Source organism: Somniosus microcephalus, chromosome 1, assembly GCF_052327205.1.
Source record: "Somniosus microcephalus isolate GS21.2 chromosome 1, FLI_Smic_1.0, whole genome shotgun sequence".
In the NCBI taxonomy this organism is placed as follows: Eukaryota; Metazoa; Chordata; class Chondrichthyes; order Squaliformes; family Somniosidae; genus Somniosus; species Somniosus microcephalus.
The window spans coordinates 164,510,836-164,534,748 of record NC_140987.1 but is presented as its reverse complement, the minus strand read 5'-3'; the positions used below and the strand labels follow the sequence as shown (position 1 = coordinate 164,534,748).

At 44.9% G+C, this 23,913-nt stretch overlaps 2 protein-coding genes across 3 annotated transcripts in view; both read right to left on the bottom strand.

The window, feature by feature from the left end:
• Positions 1 to 14,611, bottom strand: part of pggt1b (protein geranylgeranyltransferase type I, beta subunit) — a 107,547-nt gene extending 92,936 nt beyond the window's left edge. Inside the window, exon 1 of the mRNA XM_085987084.1 lies at positions 14,458 to 14,611. Coding sequence (XP_085843210.1) covers positions 14,458 to 14,582 — 125 coding nt within the window. The 5' untranslated portion in view covers positions 14,583 to 14,611. The remainder of the gene's footprint in view (positions 1 to 14,457) is intronic.
• A 3,133-nt stretch (positions 14,612 to 17,744) lies between these two features.
• The window catches only part of ccdc112 (coiled-coil domain containing 112), a 43,084-nt gene continuing 36,915 nt past the window's right edge, over positions 17,745 to 23,913 (bottom strand). For both annotated transcript variants that reach the window (XM_085987081.1, XM_085987082.1), the window contains 2 exons: positions 17,997 to 18,115; positions 17,745 to 17,877 (listed from right to left, as the gene is read on the bottom strand). In XM_085987081.1, the coding sequence (XP_085843207.1) occupies positions 17,847 to 17,877; positions 17,997 to 18,115 (150 nt within the window). In that variant the 3' untranslated portion in view covers positions 17,745 to 17,846. The remainder of the gene's footprint in view (positions 17,878 to 17,996; positions 18,116 to 23,913) is intronic.

Sequence of the window (23,913 nt, the reverse complement as noted above, 5' to 3'; positions counted from 1 at the left end):
GGTTAGGCCCCAGCTGGAGTATTGTAGCCGGTTCTGGGCACAACATTTTAGGAAGAATGTCAAGGCCTTAGAGAGGATGCAGAGGAGATTTACTAGAATGTACCAGGGATGAAAGACTTCAGTTATGTGGATAGATTAGAGAAACTGGGATTGCTATCCTTAGAGCAGAAAAGGTCAAGGGGAGATTTGATAGGTGTTCAAAATCTTGGAAGGGTTTTGATAAAGTAAATATGGAGAAACTGTTTCCAGTGGCAGAAGGGTCAGTAACAGGGCACAGATTTAAGGTAACTTGCAAAAGAACCAGAGGCAACATGAGATTTTTTTTTAACGCATCGAGTTGTTGTGATCTGCAATGCACTGCCTGAAAGGATGGTGGAAGCAGATTCAATTCTAACTTTCTAAAGGTAATTGAATAAATACTGGAAGGGAAAAAGTTGCAGGCTATGGGGAAAGGGCAGAGGAATGGGACTAATTAGATAGCACTTTCAAAAGGGCTGGCATGGGCATGTTGAGCCGTATGGCCTCCTTCTGTGTTGTATCATTCTATGAGGAGAGGGAGGTGGAGAACCAGAAGGATTTTGTAAGGGGGGAGGGGAGGAATTCCAGAGAGTGGGACCTAGGTAGCTGAAGCCACAGCTACCAATGATGGATCAATTGTGGTGGTGGTGGTGGTGGGAGGGGGGAGAAGGAATGCATTTGAGTCCAATCAGAGGGAAAGAGCGTTCAGGTGAGGAATGCAGAGCTAAATGAGGTTACAGATATGGCAAGGGATGAGGCCATGAAGGGATTTAAACACAAAGACAACAATTTTGGAGTACCCAACAAACAATGAAAGTGAAAGGGGCAGATTTGGAATCAGTAATGGAAAGGAGCTGTGGAAAGAGTCTCAGGTGAGGCAGTGCTGGAGTGAAATCAGAAGTCCAGTAGATTCAGAGAGCCAATGAGAATTAGAGACTATAGTCGACCAGGAGCCAGCTGAGGTTAATCCTAGAATTCAGCAGAGGTGAGGAGTGGCCTTAGTTGCAACAGTGGCTCAGTAGAGGTGCGTGGAGCAGTTTGAGTGAAACCAGGGAGCAAGGACAACAAATACCAGGAAGTCAGGGGAAGGTGAAGAGTAAATCCAGATCTGCACCAAAGAGGAAAATGGTCCAAGGAACACCTGTAAGGCGCTGAGGAGCACGCGGAACCAGGAGTGCCAGCAGAAGCCAGTTCAGCGAAGATTAAGGCGGCAGAGTGGAGCACAGCAGAGAAGTGACCACAGTCAGCAAATGTTGCAAAAGCACTGTGGCAGAGATCAGTTAACAGCACCTGGAACATGATGTGGCAAAGAAATTTCAATGTGCAACCGTGCGGCTGTGTTACTGATTATTAATTATTAAAAAATGGCAAGGCTGACTTTTGTGAAGAATAACTGCCAATTCCAACAATAACTGTGATGCCAGGGATTATAAAATACTGTAAGGACATTGCTGCCCCTGCAAAGCTGTAGGAAAAGCCCCCCCACACACATAACCACTGCCTAAACTTTGTGACAATGCAATTTGTAGCTTCATAGAATGATACAACACACAAGTAGTCAATTGGGCACAATACTCCAGCTGAGGCCGACCGGTGTTTTATAAAGGTTTAACAGAATTTAACAGATGAAAATAACATGAATTTTCATATGCACAGGATATCACACAAAACATCCAGCATTTATATAGCACCATTAACGTAGAGAGACGTGCCAAGGTACTTTGATAAAAGATATAGTCCCTATGTAGCCTTTACGTCTGCAAATCAGCAGAGATTCCTCCTTTAAAGAATCGTGCAAACATTTCACAAAGACACTTACTACCTTGTCAAAAAGGTGAAAAATCCTTCAGTGACGGCCATAGTTCGTCTAAATATCCTTATAATGCTAGGGATGCTGTGCATCTGCACTTATAATAAAAAGGGTACACTTTATTCAGTCAACAATATATATTTCTTTGTTGTGCCTTACAAAAGATGATTCAAAGTGCTTTACAGAGCAAACAAAAGTGGGGGGTGGGGGGGGGGCGGAGAGAAAGGAAGGAAGAGATGGGGTGGAGCTAAAAGCATAGTCAAAGTTTGGGAGGGAAATCGGGACGCACTTTTTCCACACAGAGGGTGGTCGAACTCTGGCGTTCTCTCCCTCAGGAGGCTGTGGATGCCAGGGCATTTGGAACTTTTAAGACCAAGACCGATAAATTTTTGTTAGGTAAGCGTATCAAGTGATATGGAGCTAAGGCAGCAAATGGAATTGAGGTACAGATCAGTCATGATCTAACTGAATTAGAGAACAGGCTCGGGGGCCTGAATTTCATACTCCTGTTCCCATTCATGAAAAGTAATAAAGCATATGGGATCCTGGGCTTTATAAATAGAGGCATAGAGTACAAAAGCCAGGAAGTTATTGTAGTGTATGTGCCTTTAAGACAGAACTACTTTTACAGCTCCTGTATACTGTAGTACCGGCAGTGACCACACCTGTATATAAGCTTTGCGCATGCCTCTGTACCCCCAGTCTTGAGACTACCCTCCTCCAGTAAAGACCTGTTTATTGTTAATGTACGGCATCTGTGTGATTAATTAATAACAGCATATCCACTGAACCACGGATCCAACAGTGGCGACGAGTGTCGATTCGAATCTACCTGCAACATTAAAAAAAAAGTCGAGGCCAGGAACACGGGCGTCGACCACGAGCAACCGCCCAGCAGTCAGGCAGAGGTTGAACTTCGCAGGGGAGGTTGTGGAGAGCCGGGCTTGGTTCCCCAGCCACGACGAGCAGCAAGAGACCGACGACAGGTCCAGCGCAGACCCGTCCCGAGCAGCGGCGGCTTGGAGCAGACCGACGGCAGAGAGAAAGCCGAGCAGCGTCGACGGGGTAAGACAGAGGGTGAAGAGCGCAGGGCGCAGCCGGGGGTTGAACACCGAGCGGTGTCGAGAAAAAGAAAACAAACCGGAGAGAGAGAGGGTAGAGAAACAGCCGGGTTCTAGTCTGAGCGGCGTCAAAAAATATAAAAAGAACACGCAGAGCACAGCCAGGGCTCACGGGCTGAACAGGGTCCGCGGGGCGAAGAAAGGGGAGCGCGGGAGACGCCATTGAGCCACGGAGAAGAAGAAAGAGCACGGGAGACGCCATTTTTAGAAGCCGCAGCGGAGAAGAAGGGCGAGCGCGGGAAGGAAGGAAAGTGCGGGAGACGCCATTTTGTGCCAGCGGAGAAGAAGGGGAAGCACGGGAGGCGCCATTTTTGACAGTTAACTCACACCCAAGGATGCCGAAGAGTGGCAGTATCTCTACGTTCGACAATGAAGTCGAAGATTGGGCGACATATGTGGAACGTATTGAGGTGTACTGCAGGGCGAATGAAGTGCCAGATGCTAATAAAGCACTGGTTCTGTTAAATTCCATGGGTGCAAAAACTTATGGGTTACTGTGAAACCTAATAACCCCAGAGAAGCCGGTAAACAAGAATTTTGAAAGCATAGTAGAAATCCTACAGGACCACTTAAACCCCACACCGCTGCTGATAGCAGAACGATTTAAGTTCCATAAAAGGAACCAACACAAAGACGAAAGCAATGCTGAGTACCTAACGGAACTGCGCAAGCTATCGAAACACTGCCAGTTTGGAGCGGGACTAGCAGATACGTTAAGGGACAAGTTTGTGTGTGGGCTACAAAGTGAAGGAACCCAGAAACGGCTTCTATCAGAAAAGGACCTGACGCTGGACAAAGCTTTCAGTATGGCAGTATCACACGAAGCAGCCGCAAGGGGCGCTGCAGAGATACAACGGAGACCGCAAGAATATGGCACCAATGAAATGTCTTATGGAACAGGGAAGTGCTATCGCTGCGGCAGAACAACACATGACCAGAAAGATTGTTGGTTCAAGGACCAAGTGTGCAGACAGTGTGGGAAAGCAGGACACATAGCAAGAGTCTGCAGGTCTGGGAAGAAAACCAACAGTAAGAAATCTCCACAGGAGAAGTACAAAAAGGTACACCAGGCGATGGAGTGGTTCAGACGAACAGAAAAGTGACACAGACTCCAGAATCAAGGAGCTGGGTTGTCTGAAACTACATAAGGTAACAGAAATGGAGGATCACCAGACTATCTGGGTTACACTCAAGATAGACGGAGTCCAAGTGAAAATGGAATTGGACACAGGGTCAGCTCTAACAGTCATAAATAAAAGAGACTACAAGCGGCTGTTTTCACACATACCCTTGAAAGCTACAGAGATTGTCTTGAAGACGTATACGGGGCAAAAAGTCTACCCCAAAGGAAAAATAAGGGTGAAAGTGACATATAAAGGCCAGGAAATACCTAAAATGGATATATATGTATTGCCAGATGGAGGACCACCACTGCTAGGACGTGAATGGATGCGGAAGATACAATTAGATTGGCATTCCATACAGGCACTGAAAGTTGAGGCCAAAAAGGATGACGACGTCACACCTGGACGACTGTCAAAAATGCTAACTGACGCAGAAGTGTTCCAGGAGGGACTAGGAACACTAAAAGGAATAACAGCAACGATTAAAATAGAGGAAAATGCAAGCCCAAAGTTTCTGAAGGCCAGGCCAGTGCCTTATGCGATCAGACCAGCTGTTGAAGCAGAGCTGGAAGGGTTGGAACGTTCAGAAGTACTGTCCAAAGTGGACTGGAGCGAGTGGGCTACACCCATCGTTCCTGTAATGAAGAGGTCGTTGAGTAATACGCCTGGGGAACCAAAGAAGGTCGGCATCTGTGGGGATTTTAAGGTGACAGTGAACCCAGTCCTTCACACGGTACAATATCCGCTTCCACGAATTGAGGATATTTTCGCCTCGCTATCTGGAGGTAAACGCTTCACCAAAATTGATCTAGCCCAGGCGTACTTGCAAATGGAGGCAGAAGAAGCTTCGAAACAATACCTTACGATCAACACTCATAAAGGTCTCTATCAATACAACCGGCTGGTGTTTGGAGTAGCCTCGGCTCTGGCTATCTGGCAAAGGGCGATGGATCAGGTCCTGCAAGGGATTCCAGGGACCCAGTGTTATTTGGACGACATCTTGGTCACGGGCGAAAATGACGGTGATCACCTCGCCCACTTGGAGAAGGTGCTCACCAGATTAAAGGAGTATGGGCTACGAGCTAATCGCCACAATTGCGAGTTTTTCCAGAAACAGATCTCGTATTGCGGCCACGTCATCGATGAAGAGGGGTTACATAAGTCCCCTGACAAGATTGAGGCAGTAGTCAAGGCTCCAGCACCGGAAAATGTGTCACAACTGAGGTCATTCCTCGGGCTGGTAAACTACTACCACAAGTTCTTACCAAATTTGTCTATGGTATTACACCCACTGAACACCCTACTGCAAACAGGGGTACCATGGAAGTGGGATGATGAACGTAGACGAGCTTTCCAGAAGTGTAAAGAATTGATCACATCAAAAGAGGTGTTGGCCCATTTCAACCCAGCACTACCAATTCATTTGGCATGTGATGCATCACCCTATGGTATTGGAGCGGTGCTGTCGCACAAATTCCCAGACGGGTTGGAGAGGCCAGTAGCCTTTGCGTCTCGGTCACTAACCTCAGCCGAGCGCAACTACGCCCAGATTGACAGGGAGGCCCTCAGCCTAGTATGGGGAGTACAAATATTCAACCACTATCTGCATGGGCAGAAGTTCACCTTGCTGACTGACCACCAACCACTTGTCTCCATCTTTAATCCTAAGAAGGGCGTTCCAGTGATGACTGCACAGCGGTTACAAAGATGGTCCCTGTTTCTAGGGGCGAATCAATATGAAATAGAATATAAAGGCACGAAACAGCATGGGAACGCTGATGGGCTATCGCGCCTGCCACTGCCTACTGTGGAGGAAGCACCAGCAGTGGACCCTATCGAGATATTTTATTCGTCAATAATTGAACGATTGCCAGTAACGAACGCGGATATAGAAAAGGAGACCCGCAATGATCCGACGCTGTCTCGGGTATATGAATTGACGGTGAGGGGATGGCCAACTCATGGCGACTCACTGTTGCCAGCATTCTCATCCAGAAGTATGCCAGGGGACAGTGATGTGTGGATCCAGAGTGGTGATTCCACCCAAGTTAAGGGAGAGAGTGCTAAATGAGCTACATGAAAGTCATCTGGGGTGAGTGAAAATGAAAAGCCTTGCTAGGGCTTATGTGTGGTGGCCGGGAATCGATCAACAAATCGAAGACCTAACTAAGAGCTGCTTAGGATGCCAGAAGGTCCAAAATGCACCACCACATGCCCCTCTACACCCATGGAAGTGGCCCTCCTCTCCATGGCAACGGGTGCATATTGATTTCGCTGGTCCATTCATGGACTCAATGTTCTTAATAGCAGTGGATGCCCATTCAAAGTGGCCTGAGGTGATAAAAATGTCTTCAACCACTACAGAGAAAACGATTGCAGTCCTACGGACCATATTTGCCAGAAATGGTTTCCCAGAGCAGATTTGCTCTGATAATAATGGACCACAGTTTGTGTCCGACGAGTTCCAAAAATTTATGAGAAGGAATGGGGTAAGGCATTACACATCTGCCCCGTATCATCCAGCCACAAATGGATTGGCTGAGAGGTTCATACAAACCTTTAAGAAGGCGATAAAGGCCATGTGCGACGATGAAATTCCACTACGGCATAAGATGGACAATTTCTTATTAGCCTACCGAAACATCGAAGATAGGAGCAGGAGTAGGCCATTCGGCCCCTCGAGCCTGCTCCGCCATTCAATGAGATCATGGCTGATCATCCAAATTCAGTACCCTGTCCCTGCCTTCTCCCCATATCCCTTGATCCCTTTAGCCTTAAGAAATATATCCAACTCTTTCTTGAATATATTTAATGAACTGGCCTCCACCGCCCTCTGTGGCAGAGAATTCCACAGGTTCACCACTCTCTGGGTGAAGAAATTCCTCATTTCAGTCCTAAATGGCTTACCCCTTATCTTTAGACTATGACCCCTGGTTCTGGACTCCCCGGCCATCAGAAACATCCTTCCTGCATCTAGTCTGTCCAGGCCTGACAGAATTTTATAGGTTTCGATGAGATCCCCTCTCAATCTTCTAAACTCCAGTGAGTATAAGCCCAATCGACACAATCTCTCCTCATAAGTCATTCCTGCCAACCCAGGTATCAGCCTGGTGAATCTTCGCTGCACTCCCTCCATGGCAAGAACGTCCTTCCTCAGGTAAGGTGACCAAAACTGCACACAATACTCAAGGTGCGGTCTCACCAAGGCCCTGTACAACTGTAGCAAGACATCCTTGTTCCTGTACTCGAACCCTCTTGCTACGAAGGCCAACATACCATTTGCCTTCTTAACCGCCTGCTGCACCCGCATGCTTACCTTCAGCGACTGGTGCATAATCACACCCAGGTCTCTTTGCACTTCCCCTTCTCCCAATCTATTGCCATTCAAATAATAATCTGCCTTCCTGTTTTTGCCACCAAAGTGGATAACCTCACATTTATCCACATTATAGTGCATTTGCCATGTTTCTGCCCAATCACCCAACCTGTCCAAATCGTACTGGAGTTTCACGACATCCTCCTCACAGCTTACCCTCCCACCCAGCTTTGTGTCGTCTGCAAATTTGGAGATATTACATCCAATTCCCTCGTCCAGATCATTAATATATATTGTGAACAGCTGGGGTCCTAGGACCGATCCTTGCGGTACCCCACTAGTCACGGCCTGCCACTCGGAAAACGACCCGTTTATTCCAACTCTTTCCTTTCTGTCCGCCAACCAGTTCTCTATCCAAGCCAATACCTTGCCCCCAATCCCATGTGCCTTAATTTTGCACGCTAATCTCTTATGTGGGACCTTATCGAAAGCCTTCTGAAAGTCCAAATACACCACATCCACTGGTTCTCCCATATCTATTTTACCAGTTACATCCTCAAAAAATTCCAGTACATTAGTCAAGCATGATTTACCTTTTGTAAATCCATGTTGACTTTGTCCGATCCCGTCACTGCTTTCCAAGTGCTCTGCTATTACATCTTTTATAATAGACTCCAGCATTTTCCCCACTACCGATGTCAGGCTTACTATAATTCCCCGCTTTTTCTCTACCACCTTTTTTGAATAGTGGGGTAACATTAGCTACCCTCCAATCCATGGGTACCGTTCCAGAGTCTATTGAGTTCTGGAAGATGACCAGCAATGCATCTACTATCTCTAGGGCCACTTCCTTAAGTACCCTGGTATGTAGACCATCAGGCCCTGGGGATTTATCGGCCTTCAGTCCCATCAATTTTCCTAACACCATTTCCCTACAAATACTGATTTCTTTCAGTTCCTCCCTTTCATGATGGCCGGGGTCTGGTTGGAAACGCGACACATGCAGTTACCAACCAGACCCCGGCCATGATGTTCTTTAACCGAAGGTTGAGATCTCGTCTGGACTTGCTCAGACCAAATGTGCGAAGAAATGTTGAGGACAAACAATTCCAGCACATCAATGAGAAGCCGACAAGGAGCTTCAATGTAGGGCAACCAGTCTTGGCCCGTGACTATCGAACAGAGAAATGGCAACCCGGAACGATATGTACAAGGCAAGGGCCATTAATGTACACAGTGGATGTCGGGGAGAACATTGTGAGACGCCACGTCGATCAGATCTTAGCGTCACAGGAACGCGTCAACCCCATGTCTCGAGTACCTGGGGATGAACCCGACATACCGGTAGCATCTACTTCAGACCCAGTAGCAGTGGAACCCGATGAACTACCCGATGAAAAGGGGTCAGAATCGCCTCTGCACCAAGAACAAGAACCTCCGGAAAGGCACTATCCCGAAAGGGTCAGGAAGCCGCCCCAAAGACTGAATCTATAAATGGACTTTTGTTGTTTAATGTACATGTTGAAATGTTAATAGTTATTTGAATATTAGGGGTACTACTAATCTAAAAGGGGAGGAATTGTAGTGTATGTGCCTTTAAGTCAGAACTACTTTTACAGCTCCTGTATACTGTAGTACCGGCAGTGACCACACCTGTATATAAGCTTTGCGCATGCCTCTGTACCCCCAGTCTTGAGACTACCCTCCTCCAGTAAAGACCTGTTTATTGTTAATGTACAGCATCCGTGTGATTAATTAATAACAGCATATCCACTGAACCACGGATCCAACAGTTATGATGAACTTTTATAAAACAGTAGCTGGAGTATTGTGTTCAATTCTGGGCACCACACATTAGGAAGGACATGAAGGCTTTGGAGAGGGTACAGAAGAGATTTACTAGAATGGTTCTAGGGATGAGGGAATAGTTACGTGGATCGACTAGATAAGCTGGGCTGATCTCTTTGGAGCAGAGAAGGCCAAGAGGAGATTTGATAGAGGTGTTTAAAATCATGAAGGATTTAGATAGAGTAAAGAGAAACCGTTTGCAATGGCTGAAGGGTCGATAACGAGAGGGCACAAATTTAAGGTGATGGTGGTTAGGATTTAGAATGCACTGCCCGATAGGGTGGTGGATACAGATTCAAAAGGGAATTGGATAAATACTTGGAGAAAAAATTGCAGGAATATGGGGAAAGCGCGGGGGAGCCGGACTAACTGGATTGCTCTTCGAAAGAGCCGGCACAGACTCGATGTGACGAATAGTCTTCTTCTGTGCTGTGCTATTCTATGACTCAGCTCCTACAACTCTGCAACAATATGCCTCAGCTCCAACTGCAATGATTTCTGCCCCATTTTCCACACCGCGCTAATATGCCAACACGGCATATCTAATGCAGAGACTGAGTTTTTCAGCAGAATCCATCTGTCTGGAGTTTTCTCAGTTGCCTTTCTGAATGAAATTGACATTTTTTGAGATTTCCACTTACACGGCACATCATTCTCTAACTAAGTGGATCGGCACACTAGCGCGAGCTTCTACCAATGTTGATTTGTGAAAAGCTACATGGCATTCCATACAGCATCCCAAAGCAATTCACCCTGTTTATCTCACTCGGTTGGTAAATAATCCATTCAGAACTGCCTCTCCGCCTATTGCCTACATCACCCACAATTAAGACAAGATAACTTAATTGTGATAATGGGTAGGCAAAGGAAGAGTGGGGCCAATTAGGAACCAAGAGGATCTTCTTGTGGCAGCAGACGGCACGGCTGAGGTACTAAGTGAGTACTTTGCATCTGTCTTCACTATAGATGAGGATGCTGCCAATGTAGCAGTAAAGGAGGAGGCACTAGCAATATCAAATAGGATAAAAATAGATAAAGAGGATGTACTTGGCAGTCCTCAATGTAAAAAAAAATCATCTGGTCTGGATGGGATGCATCCTAGGTTAATGATGGAAGTAAGGGTGGAAATTACAGAGGCTCTGGCCACAATCTTCCAATCCTCCCTGGATATGGAGGTGGTGCCAGGAGCGAGTGAAGGATTGCAAATGTTATACCCCTGTTTGAAAAAGGGGAGATAAACACTGCAACTACAGGCCAGTCAGCCAAACGTTGGTGGTGGAGAAACTTTAAGACCGTAACCCAGGACAAATTCAGCTGGCATTTGGAAAAGTATTGGCAGGATAGGCGCACCAACGTCAGTGTTCTTACTCAGGCCAACATCCCCAGCATCGAAGCCTTGACCACGCTCGATCAGCTCCGATGGACGGGTCACATTGTCCGCATGCCCGATACGAGACTCCCAAAACAAGCGCTCTACTTGGAGCTCCGACGCAGCAAGAAAGCCCCAGGTGGGCAGAGGAAACGCTTCAAGGACACCCTCAAAGCCTCCTTGAAAAAGTGCAACATCCCCACTGACACCTGGGAATCCCTGGCCCAAGACCACACAAAGTGGAGGAGAAGCATCCGGGAAGCTGCCAAACACCTCGAGTCTCTTCGCCGGGAGCAAGCGGAAGCCAAGCGCAAGCAGTGCACGTCAACCCAAGCACCCCACCCACCCGCCCCTTCAACCACTGTCTGTCCCAGCTGTGACAGAGACTGTAGGACCCATGTTGGACTCATCAGTCACCTGAGATCTCATTTTTAATGTGGAAGCAAGTCATCCTCGGTTCCGAGGGACTGCCTAAGAGAGATAGGCTAATAAATGAAAATCAGCACAGATTTATTAAAAGGAAAATCGTGCTTGACTAACTTGATCGAGTTCTTTATGAAGTAATGGAGAGAGTTGATGAGTGTAGTGCAGTTGATGTGCATATGGACTTTCAAAAGGCGTTTGACCACATAATATACTTGTTAGCAAAATTAAAGCCCATGGGATTAAAGGGACAGTGACAGCATGGATACAAAACTGGCTAAGGGACAGAAAGCAGAGTGTAGTGATGAACGGTTGTTTTTCAAACTAGAGGGAAGTATACAGTGGTGTTCCCCAGGGGTCGGCATTAGGACCGCTGCTATTTTTGATATATATTAATGACCTGGACTTGGGTATACAGAGCATCATTTCAAAGTTTACAGATGATATGAAACTTGGAAATGTAATAAACAGTAAAGAGAATAGTAACAGACTGGTGAAATGGGTAGGGACATGGCAGGTGAAATTTAATGGAGAGAAGTGTGAAGTGATACGTTTTGGGAAGAAAAATAAGAGGCAATATGAACTACAGTAAACTCTTGTTTAAACGGCACTTAATCATCCGGAATTCTCTAATAACCGGCAAAATTGATACTCAGAAAACAACACCTCAATAACCGAAAATGTTGCCGAGTCCGAGTCTTAGTTTCTGTTTGCTTCAGAACATTGAGTGTAGCAGCTACTTTAGAATTGAATATGTGTTTCCGAGACTCAATGGATGAGTTCATATTTCAGTATGTTACTGTGCCATATAGACTAGGGAAGTCCCAGGTTCTATTGCCGATTTGATGTGAAATTGACATCAAGGACAGTCAGATTATGTATAGCACAGATTGCGTGTTAACCACCCGATGCACTCATGGCTGTCAGGTGATAGGTCAGAAATCTTCAGTTGTATAGGGAATAATATATAGTTGGTAGGGAATAATAAATACTTCATAGGGACTTACCCAGAAGAAAAAGGTGACTTGACTGTTGGTGAGTTAGGTAGAGATTGAAATGTGAGTGTGGATAAGCTATATAGAAGGCAATGGTGTGGATAAGTTACTTGGAGGGCAATGTACACTTGCCAGTGAAAGCTGAAAATTGATGTCCCGATAAGGATTATACCAGATAAAAGTTGGTCATGTTATGTAAATAGCACTCAAATTTTATTTTATTTTTGTTAGTTAAAAATAGCCTCAGTAGATATACTTCTCCGTTATCCGGAATTTTCAATCAACCGGCACCATCTCGGTCCCGGATACGAAAAAGTTTACTGTAAATGGTATAATTTTAAAAGGAGGAGAGAGAGAGACCTGGGGGCGTACGTACACAAATCTCTGATGGTGGCAGGACAAGTTGATAAGGTTGTTAAAAAAACATATGGGATCCTTGGCTTTATTAATAGAGGACTAGAGTACAAAGCAAGGAAACTTTTATAAATCAGTAGCTGGAGTTATTGGGTTCAATTCTAGGCACCACACTTTAAAAGGATGTCAAGGCCTTAGAGAGGATGCAGAAGAGATTTACTAGAATGTACCAATCCAGTTATGTGTAGAGACTGGAGAAGCTGGGGCTGTTCTCTTTAGAGCAGAGAAGTTGAAGAGGAGATTTGATGGAGGTGTTCAAAATCATGAACAGTTTTGATAGTGCAAATAATGAAAAGGAAAAACTGTTTCCAGTGGCAGAAGGATCGATAAACAGAACACGGATTTAAAGGCGATTGGCAAAAGAACCAGAGGCGACATGGGGAAACATTTGTGTGTGATCTGGAATGCACTGCCTGAAAGGGTGACTGAAGCAGATTCAACAGTAACTTTCAAAAGAAAATTGGATAAATATTTGAAGGGAAAAATTTGCATGGCTATGGGGAGTGGGATTAATTGGATAGCTCTACGAAAGAGGGCACAGGCGTGATGGACCGAATGGCCTCCTTCTGTGCTGTATCATTACATGATTATGAAATTCCCACATGGTGAATCACACTAATCGCAAATCCCACCTCTGGAATGTACCACTCCATTATCGTAGAATGGTTACAGCACAGGAGGCCGCTATTTGGCCTGTTGAGCCCATGCCAGCTCTCTGCAAGAGCATTTCATCTAGTTCCACTCCCCTGCCCTTTCCCCGTAGTCCTGCAATTTTTTTTCCTTCAGGTACTTATCCAATTCTCTTTTGAAAGCCACAATTGAGTCTGCCTCCACCACCCTCTCAGGCAGTGCATTCCAGATCCTAACCACTTGCTGCATAAAAAAGTTTTTCCTCATGTCCCCTTTGGTTCTTTTGCCAATCACCTTAAATTTGTGCCCTCTGGTTCTTGACCCTTCCGCCAATGGGAACAGTTTTGCTCTATCTACTCTGTCTAGATCCCTCATGATTTTGAACACCTCTATCAAATCTCCTCTCAACCTTCTCTGCTAAGGAGATCACCACCTTTAGGATTGTACCCTTTAGTTTACATTAACTCTCCTCATTCTTCCTACCAAGATGTACCACTTCGAACGTTTGTGTTAAATTTCATCTGCCAGTGTCCGCACATTCCACCAGCTTGTCTATGTCCTCTTGAAGTCTGTCACTATCCTCATCACTGTTCACTATACTTCCAAGTTTTGTGTCATCTGCAAATTTTGAAATTGTGCCCTGTACACCCAAGTCCAAGTCATTAATATACATCAAGAAAAGCAGTGGCCCGAGTGTCAACCCCTGGGGAACACCACTGTATACCTTCCTCCAGTCCGAAAAACAACCGTTCACCACTACTGTTTCCTGTCACTTAGCCACTTCCGTATCCATCTTAGCCAATTTCATATTCATATTAAATTAATGACGAATGAATTTATTTCAAAAAGCCGTAATTTTGGGGTTGACAATTCATGGAAACTTTTGATTGAACAGTTGAAGGACCTTTCAGCAAATGTGCAACACAAACCACATTTCATTGAAAAGTCATGTTTTGTTAAAAGTGCAGCTTCTTCCGGTGCTTCAGAACTTTTTATGAATTAAAGGAAGCACCAAATTTCATTACTCACACTTGACAGTTCCGAGTTATCCTCTCCATTGCCCCACCCAACAAGCATCCCTGACAGCCCATTAACCCCTTTGGAGCTGCAGCCGACTCCACGTGTGTTAAACGCCCCTCAGGTGTCAGCTGAACAGACCCGTCGCTTCCCAACCGGGAAATGATGGGACAGAGGGAGCCCGCGCCTTCACCCACTGCCCCACAACGATCGTCAACAGTCCCCGGGCCCATTCTTTCTCAGTCCCGCCGCCCTAAGGACTCAGCGCTGAGCTGGTGGGTGGGGCAGAGCTTGCGGATCTCTGGACCGGGCCAGACCCTCGGTTTAATCTACCTCCGCCGCCCGCTCTCGTCGCCCGAAGCCGAGCACTACCTGCTGGTCTCCAGCGAGCAGTATCTCTCGGGTAAGATCTTCAGACATCGTTCGAAAAACCCAACGTGCCTCTCCCTCAGGAACTCCAGGTGCTCGGCCACCGCCACCTCCGTCTCCTCGGCCATGTTGGATCGCCATGGCCACGCCCCGCCCCCTCCCTAGCTCCAGCCAATCACTGAGTGAGCACGCAACGCGCGGGGGGGGGGGGGGGGGGGAGCCGCGCGCAGCTGTAACGCAGAACCGAGCTGCCGCTGCGGTGGCGTTTCCTTCGCCCACCAAACATTCCTCAACGTGCAAGGATTTGCGGAGATCGGATTTCTGATCTGAACTTTACTAAAGCATATACAGCAATATTATAAGGGTAGCGAATCTACCCGAACAAGGGAGAAATCACTGAATGTTGCAATAGTATAGATCTAGCAAAGCTTATTTGTGTATATAAATACTAATTTGTTAGAAAGTTCCTAAATATTTCACATTTCTATTTGACTAGGACTGGGCAAACCGTTAAAACATGGGAAAACAAAGAAATAATTGTACAAACCTATTAACTTCAAACAGCTTGGAGCATGTTGTGATCACCGCTCCTTCACCATAGCTTTCAAGAATCTGGAACCTATACGATGTTCTCCAATAACTTTCACCAAAGTTAGGTCATATTGAAGATAACAGCAACATCAACTCTCACTGAACCTCAAGCTCTTGGCCCAGCAAAATTTATAGGACAAAAGCTCCAGCATTAAAAGAACAGAGGGACCTTGGAGTGCATGTCCACAGATCCCTGAAGGTAGCAGGACAGGTAGATAAGGTGGTTAAGAAGGCATACGGGATACTTTCCTTTATTAGCCGAGGCATAGAATACAAGAGCAGGGAGGTTATGCTTGAACTGTATAAAACACTAGTTAGGCCACAGCTAGAGTACTGTGTACAGTTTTGGTCACCACATTACAGGAAAGATGTGATTGTACTGGAGAGGGTACAGAGGAGATTTACGAGGATCTCGTCAGTACTGGAGAATTTTAGCTATGAGGAAAGTTTTGATAGGCTGGGGTTGTTTTCTTTAGAATGGAGGAGGCCGAGGGGAGACTTGATTGAGGTGTATAAAATTATGAGAGGCCTAGATAGAGTGGATAGGAAGGACCTAGCAGAGAGGTCAATAACCAGGGGGTATAGATTTAAAGTAATTGTTAGAAGAATTAGAGGGGAATTGAGGAGAACGCTTTCACCCAGGACGTGGTGGGGGTCTGGGACTCACAGCCTGAAAGGGTGGTAGAGGCAGAAATGCTCATCCCATTTAAAAAGTACTTGGATATGCACTTGAAGTGCTGTAACCTACAAGGCTACAGACCAAGAGCTGGAAAGTGGAATTAGGCTGGATAGCTCTTTTTCGGCCAGCACGGACACAATGGATTGAATGGCCTCCTTCTGCGCTGTAAATTTCTATGATTCTATGAAAACCCCCAACATGTTTTAGTTAGGGCCCCAGTACCAGTAAGACAGTTGTATTTGCATAGCGCTTTTAACAACCTCATGACCTCTCAAAGTGCTCTACAGCCAATGAAGTACTTTTGAAGTGTAGTCACCACTGTAATGTAGGGAAACATGGCAGCCAATTTGCAACCAGCAAGCTCCCACAAACAGTGAAATAAATTACCAGATGCTCTGTTTTAGGCACTGAAGGATAAATGTTGATCAGGATATCAGGAGAATTTCCTGGTTCTTCTTCAAATAGTGCAAGATCTTTTAGATCCACTGACAGAAAGGGCAGCTAGGGCCTCAGTTTAACATTTCATCCAAAAGACAGCACCTAAAACAGTACACCACTCTGAGTACTCCACCTGAAGTGTCGGCCTAGATTATGTGCTCAAGTGATCAGAGTGGGGCCTGAACCCACAAACCTTCTGATTTAAAGGCAAGAGTGTTACCACTGAGCCAAGACTGGCTCTTAAAAAAAAATCCTCCATTTAGCATTACAAGCCAAGGCTGTCCTTTTTATAAGGAATGCTATTCAGTATTAATTGGTGGCCAAAAGCTTGATTTTCTATGTTGGCCTGAGCCATGCTGTCAACTTATCAATTACTGAACCACTGAAGTTTATGGCACAGAAGGCAGTTCAGCCCATTGTGACTGTGCCAGCTCTGTGGTGAAGCAGTCCAAAACTAATTGCACTGGCCCTTTGTATTTTCCTTTGCTTCAAATATTTCTTAAATTTTCTCTTAAAAGATGCAATGATCTCTGCCCCAACCATCCCCTGTGGCAAAGTATTCCTTGCCCCAACAACTCCCTGTATAATTGTTTTTCCACATAAGCTCACTCTAAGGGCAAACTTAAATTGATGACCCCCTCATCATTGACTCCCCAACCAGAGAAAGTTGTCTTTCACTATTCACTATCAAAACAATTTGCATTTATACATTGGCTTTACATAGAAAAACATCCCAAGGCATATTACAGAGACGTAATCAGAAATAAATAGGCATTGAGCCAAAGAAGGAATTATTTGGAGGGGTGACCAAAAGTTTATGAGAGAGGTGGGTTTTAAGAAGTATCCTAAATGAGGTGGGGAGGCAGAGCGGCTTTGGGAGGGAATTCCAGGACGTAGGGCTTAAGCAGCTGAAGGGACAGTGGTCATCACTGGGGCAAAAAGGGGGGGAGATGCATAAAAGGCACAAATCAAAGGAACAGAGAGTGTTGTAGGGCTGGATGAGATTACAGAGATAGCGGGGGTAATGCCATGATGGAACTTAAAAACAGATTAAAATTTTAAATGGGAGGACCAGCAAGGTCTGGGCAATAGGTGAACGGGATTATTACTGCCAATATTACTGTCTTGTTGTCTTACATTTCTGTCTGAACTGTCTAAAGATCTCCACCCCTCATCTCAACTGTTTGGTGGCCTGTAATGCACATCAAATTTGTACAACTTTTATTATTTTTTAACTCTAACCAGTCATAATGCAACCCTCAAGACATTCTTATGTTCTAGTGATGTGGTAGAATTATTTACTAAAACTGCCACCCCACCTCTTGTTTCCCTCTGTATTGTTTCTGAAATTGTTATAACCTGGAATATTAAGTTCCAATCCTGTCCAAACCCAAGTTATGTCTCTGTTATGGCTACTATATCATTTTGTTCCAGTTATTAATGCTTCTAACTCTCCAATTCTGCTTTGATTGCTTTGTGCATTCACATACATACCAATCAATCATGACTCCAATTTTTTGGAACATTAACCAATTTTTTTTTAATGTCCTTTTTCATCTTTCACTAACTCATGGACTCTCTATTTTACTTTCTTTAATAGTTTCTCACCATTTATTTCATAATGCAAACAATATACAAATACTACTGGTCAGTCCAATTATTCAGTATTCATAAAATGATACGGTTATATCCCCTGCCGCCAAGATGGAATAGCCCTGAAAAACAATGCAAGAAACAAAAAGTTTATATGAGAAGACATAGCAAAATACATTTTTCAACTTCATTTAATCTGTTTCAGTATCAAGGGATTTTTTTCCCCATGTTAATCACTTACCGGTGGGGAAGATACAGCATAGGCCCACCATCACTTTCCACCGTCTCTTTTGTGTGTTCCTCCCAACCTTTGGTAGGTTTGAATAGTCTAGATGGGTCTCGCTGTATTTGAGCATCAACCTGAGTAGATTTATAGCAGAACAAAAGTTTTACATGTTAAACCTCTCTCCAAAGGTAAAAAAGCATAAATATTTAGAGATCAGTTTTTTGCCCCTCGGCTAAAGATGGTGACTCCTATTGTGCTATGGTTCCACAGGCACTTAGCTTTCAAGTAACTTGTCTAAATGGCTATTTTTCATGCATAAGCCTAGGCAGTAAGTATAAGCTGTAGAGGGCAAAACTAAGCCCAATCTTACCATCACACACACCCCTCCTATGGACACCTCCAACAGAGACTCCTCACTAGTAATTGAAAACAAAAACTAAGACTAATTTTATCTCCCCTGAGCCTCAATTCACTCAGCACAGACCAGCGATTGAACCTGGGTCCTCCTTAGTCTGTATGGGTCAATACCTCATCAGGCAGTGTATTTAGCTACGGAGTCATCAGAGACTCAATGTATTTATTTTAGAATGTTGTGTTCAAAAACTGCTTGAATGTGCATTTTACCTGGCAAGACAATAATGAGTGGACATCGTTAACTTTTTAAATTTTCCCAATCCAAACTCGGGATGAAATACATCTTCCTGTTTTGCCATTTAGAAGGGTTTTTAGTATGTGTTACACAGTATCAGGATGCAGCATTCGAACTTCAGAATTTTATTCATTTGAGAAAATAGGCAAAAGTATTCACCCTGATGCTTGCTCTCCAACACAACGTGCCTCAAAGCCAGTTCTCCCAATGTAATCTAGTCTACCCCATTTACATCATCTGACTGCGTTCAAGACATGCAACGAGCCATCAATGTCAAATCCTGTCTACTTAAGTTTTCAAATAACTTATGAACAATTTTTCTGTTAGTCTAAAGAGAATGTGACTTGTGAACAGGAGGCTAATAACTGAACCCACGGTCAATACAGTGCATTGTGTAGATCATGGTACAGAATAAGCAATATATTCTCGAGTGATGATACTTTGTATCTGATCTATTCCCTGGTGAGTGGATATAAATTGCATAATATACTCCTAGATGTGTTTATATCATCCTTTGAAATAAACCCTTGGGACTGCCAACAGGTGAATCATATAACTAGTGCAGTAGATAGGGCTTTAAATTAATGAAGCAGGGGGAGGGGGGGGGGGGGTTGGGGGGAGGATCCAGGAAAGGGTAAATTCAAAAGCAGTAAGAGAAAAGTCAAGGATGTAGAGCAGAGTAGCGATATGGGTAAAAATAAGCAGAGTCAGGAAGGGACAGAGAGCTGAACAAAGGTAACAGGGCATTAGTGACTAAGGTGACATTAAGGAAAAATAGAAAAAATTTAAAGCGAAAGGCAATGGCCGGAATTTTCTAGGGTCTGTGCAGGCATGATTGGAGGCGGGTCGGGTGGGAAATTTAAAAAAAATCTTGCAGCGGATCGGGAACCCGCCGTCTTCCCGCCCTCGCGCGCTTTTTTCTCAGGTGCGTTTGCCAGCACGGCAGCGCCCCGAACAGCAGAGGCGGGCGAGCTAATTTAAATCATGAGGTACTTGTCAGATCCTTAAGCACCTTTTTAACCCTACATTTCAAATTTCCCTGGATGAGCACAGGAATCACATCGTTCGTGAACTTGAAGCGGAAGTTGAGTGGCCATTGGTCCAGCTCATTAGTGCACAGCATGAAAAGTACAACAAAAACTCCCACCTCACAACTGATTACTTTCCTAAGGCAGATGCTGTTGCTGACTGCATTGTCAGCAAAGATTTAGCTTTCTAGAGGTTGCAAGTGTTTCCAGCAACGTTGGCATCCAGTGTCACCTCATTGATAGAACCTATCATACCAATCACAGATTGCTTCTGTCATCTGTACTTGACCTGCCATCTATTCCATCAGCATGGGCGCCATTTATACCGTCTCACCTTGGTCCTCAGAATCGGACCACGATGAGCCCCAACACCACCACCAACCACCTTTTCCTCAACCACCTGGTGTTACACAGGACAGAGGGCATCAGTGCAGGGCTGCACCACGCCAGAGGCAATACCCCCAACACAGGGTATACAGGCAGAGGATGAGTTTCCTCAACATGACTGAGCAGCAGTGCCAAAGGAGGCTCAGGCTATCTCGCCAGGTTGTTGCAGACTTCTGTACATTGCTGGAGGAAGACCTGCAGCCCAGAGGAGAGGGTGGACATGCCATACCAGTGGCTGTCAAAGTCACCAGCGCCCTCAACTTCTTCGCCTCTGGTTCCTTCCAGGGATCTGCAGCAGACATTTGCGGCATCTCGCAGTCGGCTGCCCAGATACATCACACAGGTCACTAATGGCTTCTTTGACAAGTCAGCCAATTATATCAGCTTTTCCACTGATGAGTCCAGTGTTAGTGAGCGGGCGCTCGGCTTTGCCGCTCTAGATGACTTCCCATGGGCGTAGGGCATCATCGACTGCACACATATGGCCATCAGGGCACCCCATCATAACCCAAGAGTCTTTGTCAACCGCAAGGGCTTCCACTCCCTCAATGTGCAGCTCTCCTGTAACCATAGGAAGATCATGCATGTGTGCGCGAAATTCCCTGGCAGCTGTCATGAATCTTTCGTCCTGCACCAGTGCACCCTCCCTTCAGCTCCTTGCTCCTCCAAGCAGACTTTCTGGCTGGCTGCTTGGAGACAAGGGCTATACACTGAAGACGTGGCTCATAAGAACATAAGAAATAGGAGCAGGAGTAGGCCATACGGCGCCTCGGGCCTGCTCCACCATTCAATAGGATCATGGCTGATCTGAATCTAGACTCACGTCCACTTCCCTGCCCTCTCCCCGTAACCCCTAATTCCCTTATCTGCTAGGAAAATGTCTATCTCCATTTTAAATTTATTTAATGTTGCAGCTTCCACAGCTCTCTGGGGTAGCAAATTCCATAGATTTACTACCCTCTGAGTGAAGAAGTTTCTCCTCATCTCAGTTTTGAAAGGGCAGCCCCTTATTCTAAGATTATGCCCCCTAGTTCTAGTCTCACCCATCAGTGGAAACATCCTCACCGCATCCACCCGATCAAGCCCCCTCACAATCTTATATGTTTCAATAAGGTCGCCTCTCATTCTTCTGAACTCCAATGAGTAGAGTCCCAACCTACTCAACCTTTCCTCATACGTCAACCCCCTCATCTCCGGAATCAACCGAGTGAACCTTCTCTGAACCGCCTCGAGAGCAAGTATATCTTTTCTTAAATATGGAAACCAAAACTGCATGCAGTATTCCAGGTGTGGCCTCACCAATACCCTGTATAACTGCAGCAAGACTTCCGTTTTTATACTCCATCCCCCTTGCAATAAAAGCCAAGATTCCATTGACCTTCCTGATCACCTGCTGCACCTGCATACTAACTTTTTGTGTTCCATGCACCAGGACCCCCAGATCCCTTTGTACTGTAGCACTTTGCAGTTTCTCTCCATTTAGATAATAACTTGCTCTTTGATTTTTTCTGCCAAAGTGCATAACCTCACACTTTCCAACATTATATTGCATCTGCCAAATCTCTGCCCACTCACTTAGCCTGTCTATGTCCTTTTCCAGGTTTTTTATGTCCTCCTCACTCACTGCTTTCCCTCCCATCTTTGTATCGTCGGCAAACTTGGATATGTTGCATTCGGTCCCTTCCTCCAAATCGTTAATATAGATTGTAAAGAGTTGGGGTCCCAGCACTGACCCCTGCGGAACACCACTAATTACTGATTGCCAGCCCGAGAACGAACCATTTATCCCAACTCTTTGTTTTCTGTTAGATAGCCAATCTTCCACCCATGCCAGTATATTACCCCCAATCCTGTGATTTTTTATCTTGATCAGTAATCTTTTGTGTGGAACCTTGTCAAATGCCTTTTGGAAGTCCAAATACACTATATCCACTGGTTCCCCTTTATCCACCCTGTATGTTACATCCTCAAAGAATTCGAGCAAATTTGTCAAACATGACTTCCCCTTCGTAAAACCATGCTGACTCTGTTCTATTAAATTATGTTTATCCAAATGCTCGGTTACTGTTTCCTTAATAATGGACTCCAACATTTTGCCAACCACAGATGTTAGGCTAACTGGTCTATAGTTTCCAACTTTTTGTCTACTTCCCTTCTTAAATAAGGGTGTTACATTAGCAGTTTTCCAATCTGCCGGGACCTTTCCTGAGTCCAGGGAGTTCTGGAAAATGATCACCAATGCATCCAGAATCCCTACCGCCACTTCTCTCAAGACCCTAGGATGTAGGCCATCAGGTCCGGGGGATTTATCCGCCTTAAGTCCCATTATTTTACTGAGTACCATCTCCTTAGTGATTTTAATCGTGTTTAGCTCCCCACCCCCCCCACTGCCCCCTGTTTGCCCAGTGTTGGGATATTTTTAGTGTCCTCTACTGTAAAGACTGATACAAAATATTTGTTCAGCGTCTTTGCCATCTCCATGTTCCCCACCACTAGTTTCCCGGTCCCATCCTCTAAGGGACCAACGTTCACTTTAGCCACCCTTTTTCTTTTTATATAGCTGTAGAAACTCTTGCTATCTGTTTTTATATTTTTTGCTAGTTTACTTTCATAATCTATCTTCCCTTTCTTAATTAATCTTTTAGTTATTGTTTGCTGGCTTTTAAATGCTTCCCAATCTTCTATCCTCCCACTAGATTTGGCTACTTTATATGCCCTTGTTTTCAGTCGAATACTATCCTTTATTACTTCACTAAGGCTGTCTTTTCTTTTACTCCCCTTTTTCCTCAGTGGAATATATTTATCTTGAAAGATGTGAAATATCTCCCTGAATGTAGACCACTGCTCTTGTACCGTCTTACACTTTAATTTGTTTTCCCAGTCCACTTTAGTCAATTCTACTCTCATACCTTCATAGTCTCCTTTATTTAAGCTTAGTACGCTGGTTTGAGATCCAACTCTCTCACCCTCAAACTGAATTTGGAATTCAACCATATTATGGTCACTCATTCCAAGGGGATCCTTTACTAGGACATTTTTTATTAATCCTGTCTCATTACACAGGACCAGATCTAAGATTGCCTGCCCCTTGGTTGGTTCAGTTACATACTGCTCAAGGAACCCGTCCCTAATACACTCTATGAACTCTTCCTCAATGCTGCCATGCCCAATTTGATTAGTCCAGTCAATATGAAAGTTAAAATCCCCCATGATTATAGCTGTTCCCTTATTACAAGCCCCAACTATTTCCTGATTTATACTCCGACCAACAGAGTTGCAACTGTTAGGAGGCCTATAGACTACGCCCACTAGTGACCTTTTCCCCTATTATTCCTTATCTCCACCCAAACTGTTTCACTATCCTGATCCTTTGACCCAATATCATTTCTGACTATTGCAGTGATTCCATCCTTGATTAACATAGCAACCCCACCTCCCTTTCCTTCCTGTCTGTCCTTCCTAATTGTCAAATACCCTTGTATGTTTAGTTCCCAGTCATGATTATCTTGCAGCCATGTTTCCGTAATGGCCACCAGATCATACCCATGTGTAGTTATTTGTACCGTCAACTCGTCAATTTTGTTACGAATGCTGCGTGCATTCAGATAAAGAACTTTCAAATATGTTTTCTGACAATTTATTCCTGCTTTTACCTCTTTTACTACTTTACCTTTATCATTATACATTCTGTCCCTTCCTGACACGCTCTGGTTTTTAATTCCCCCACTGCTACCTTGCTCTATTGTCTTCTCCGCTGTCATTTTTATTTTTCGCTCTCTTAAAACCTCCCCCCCACTAATTAGTTTAAAGCCCTCTCTACAGCCCTAGTTATTCGATTCGCCAGGATTCTAGTCCCAGCACTGGCTAA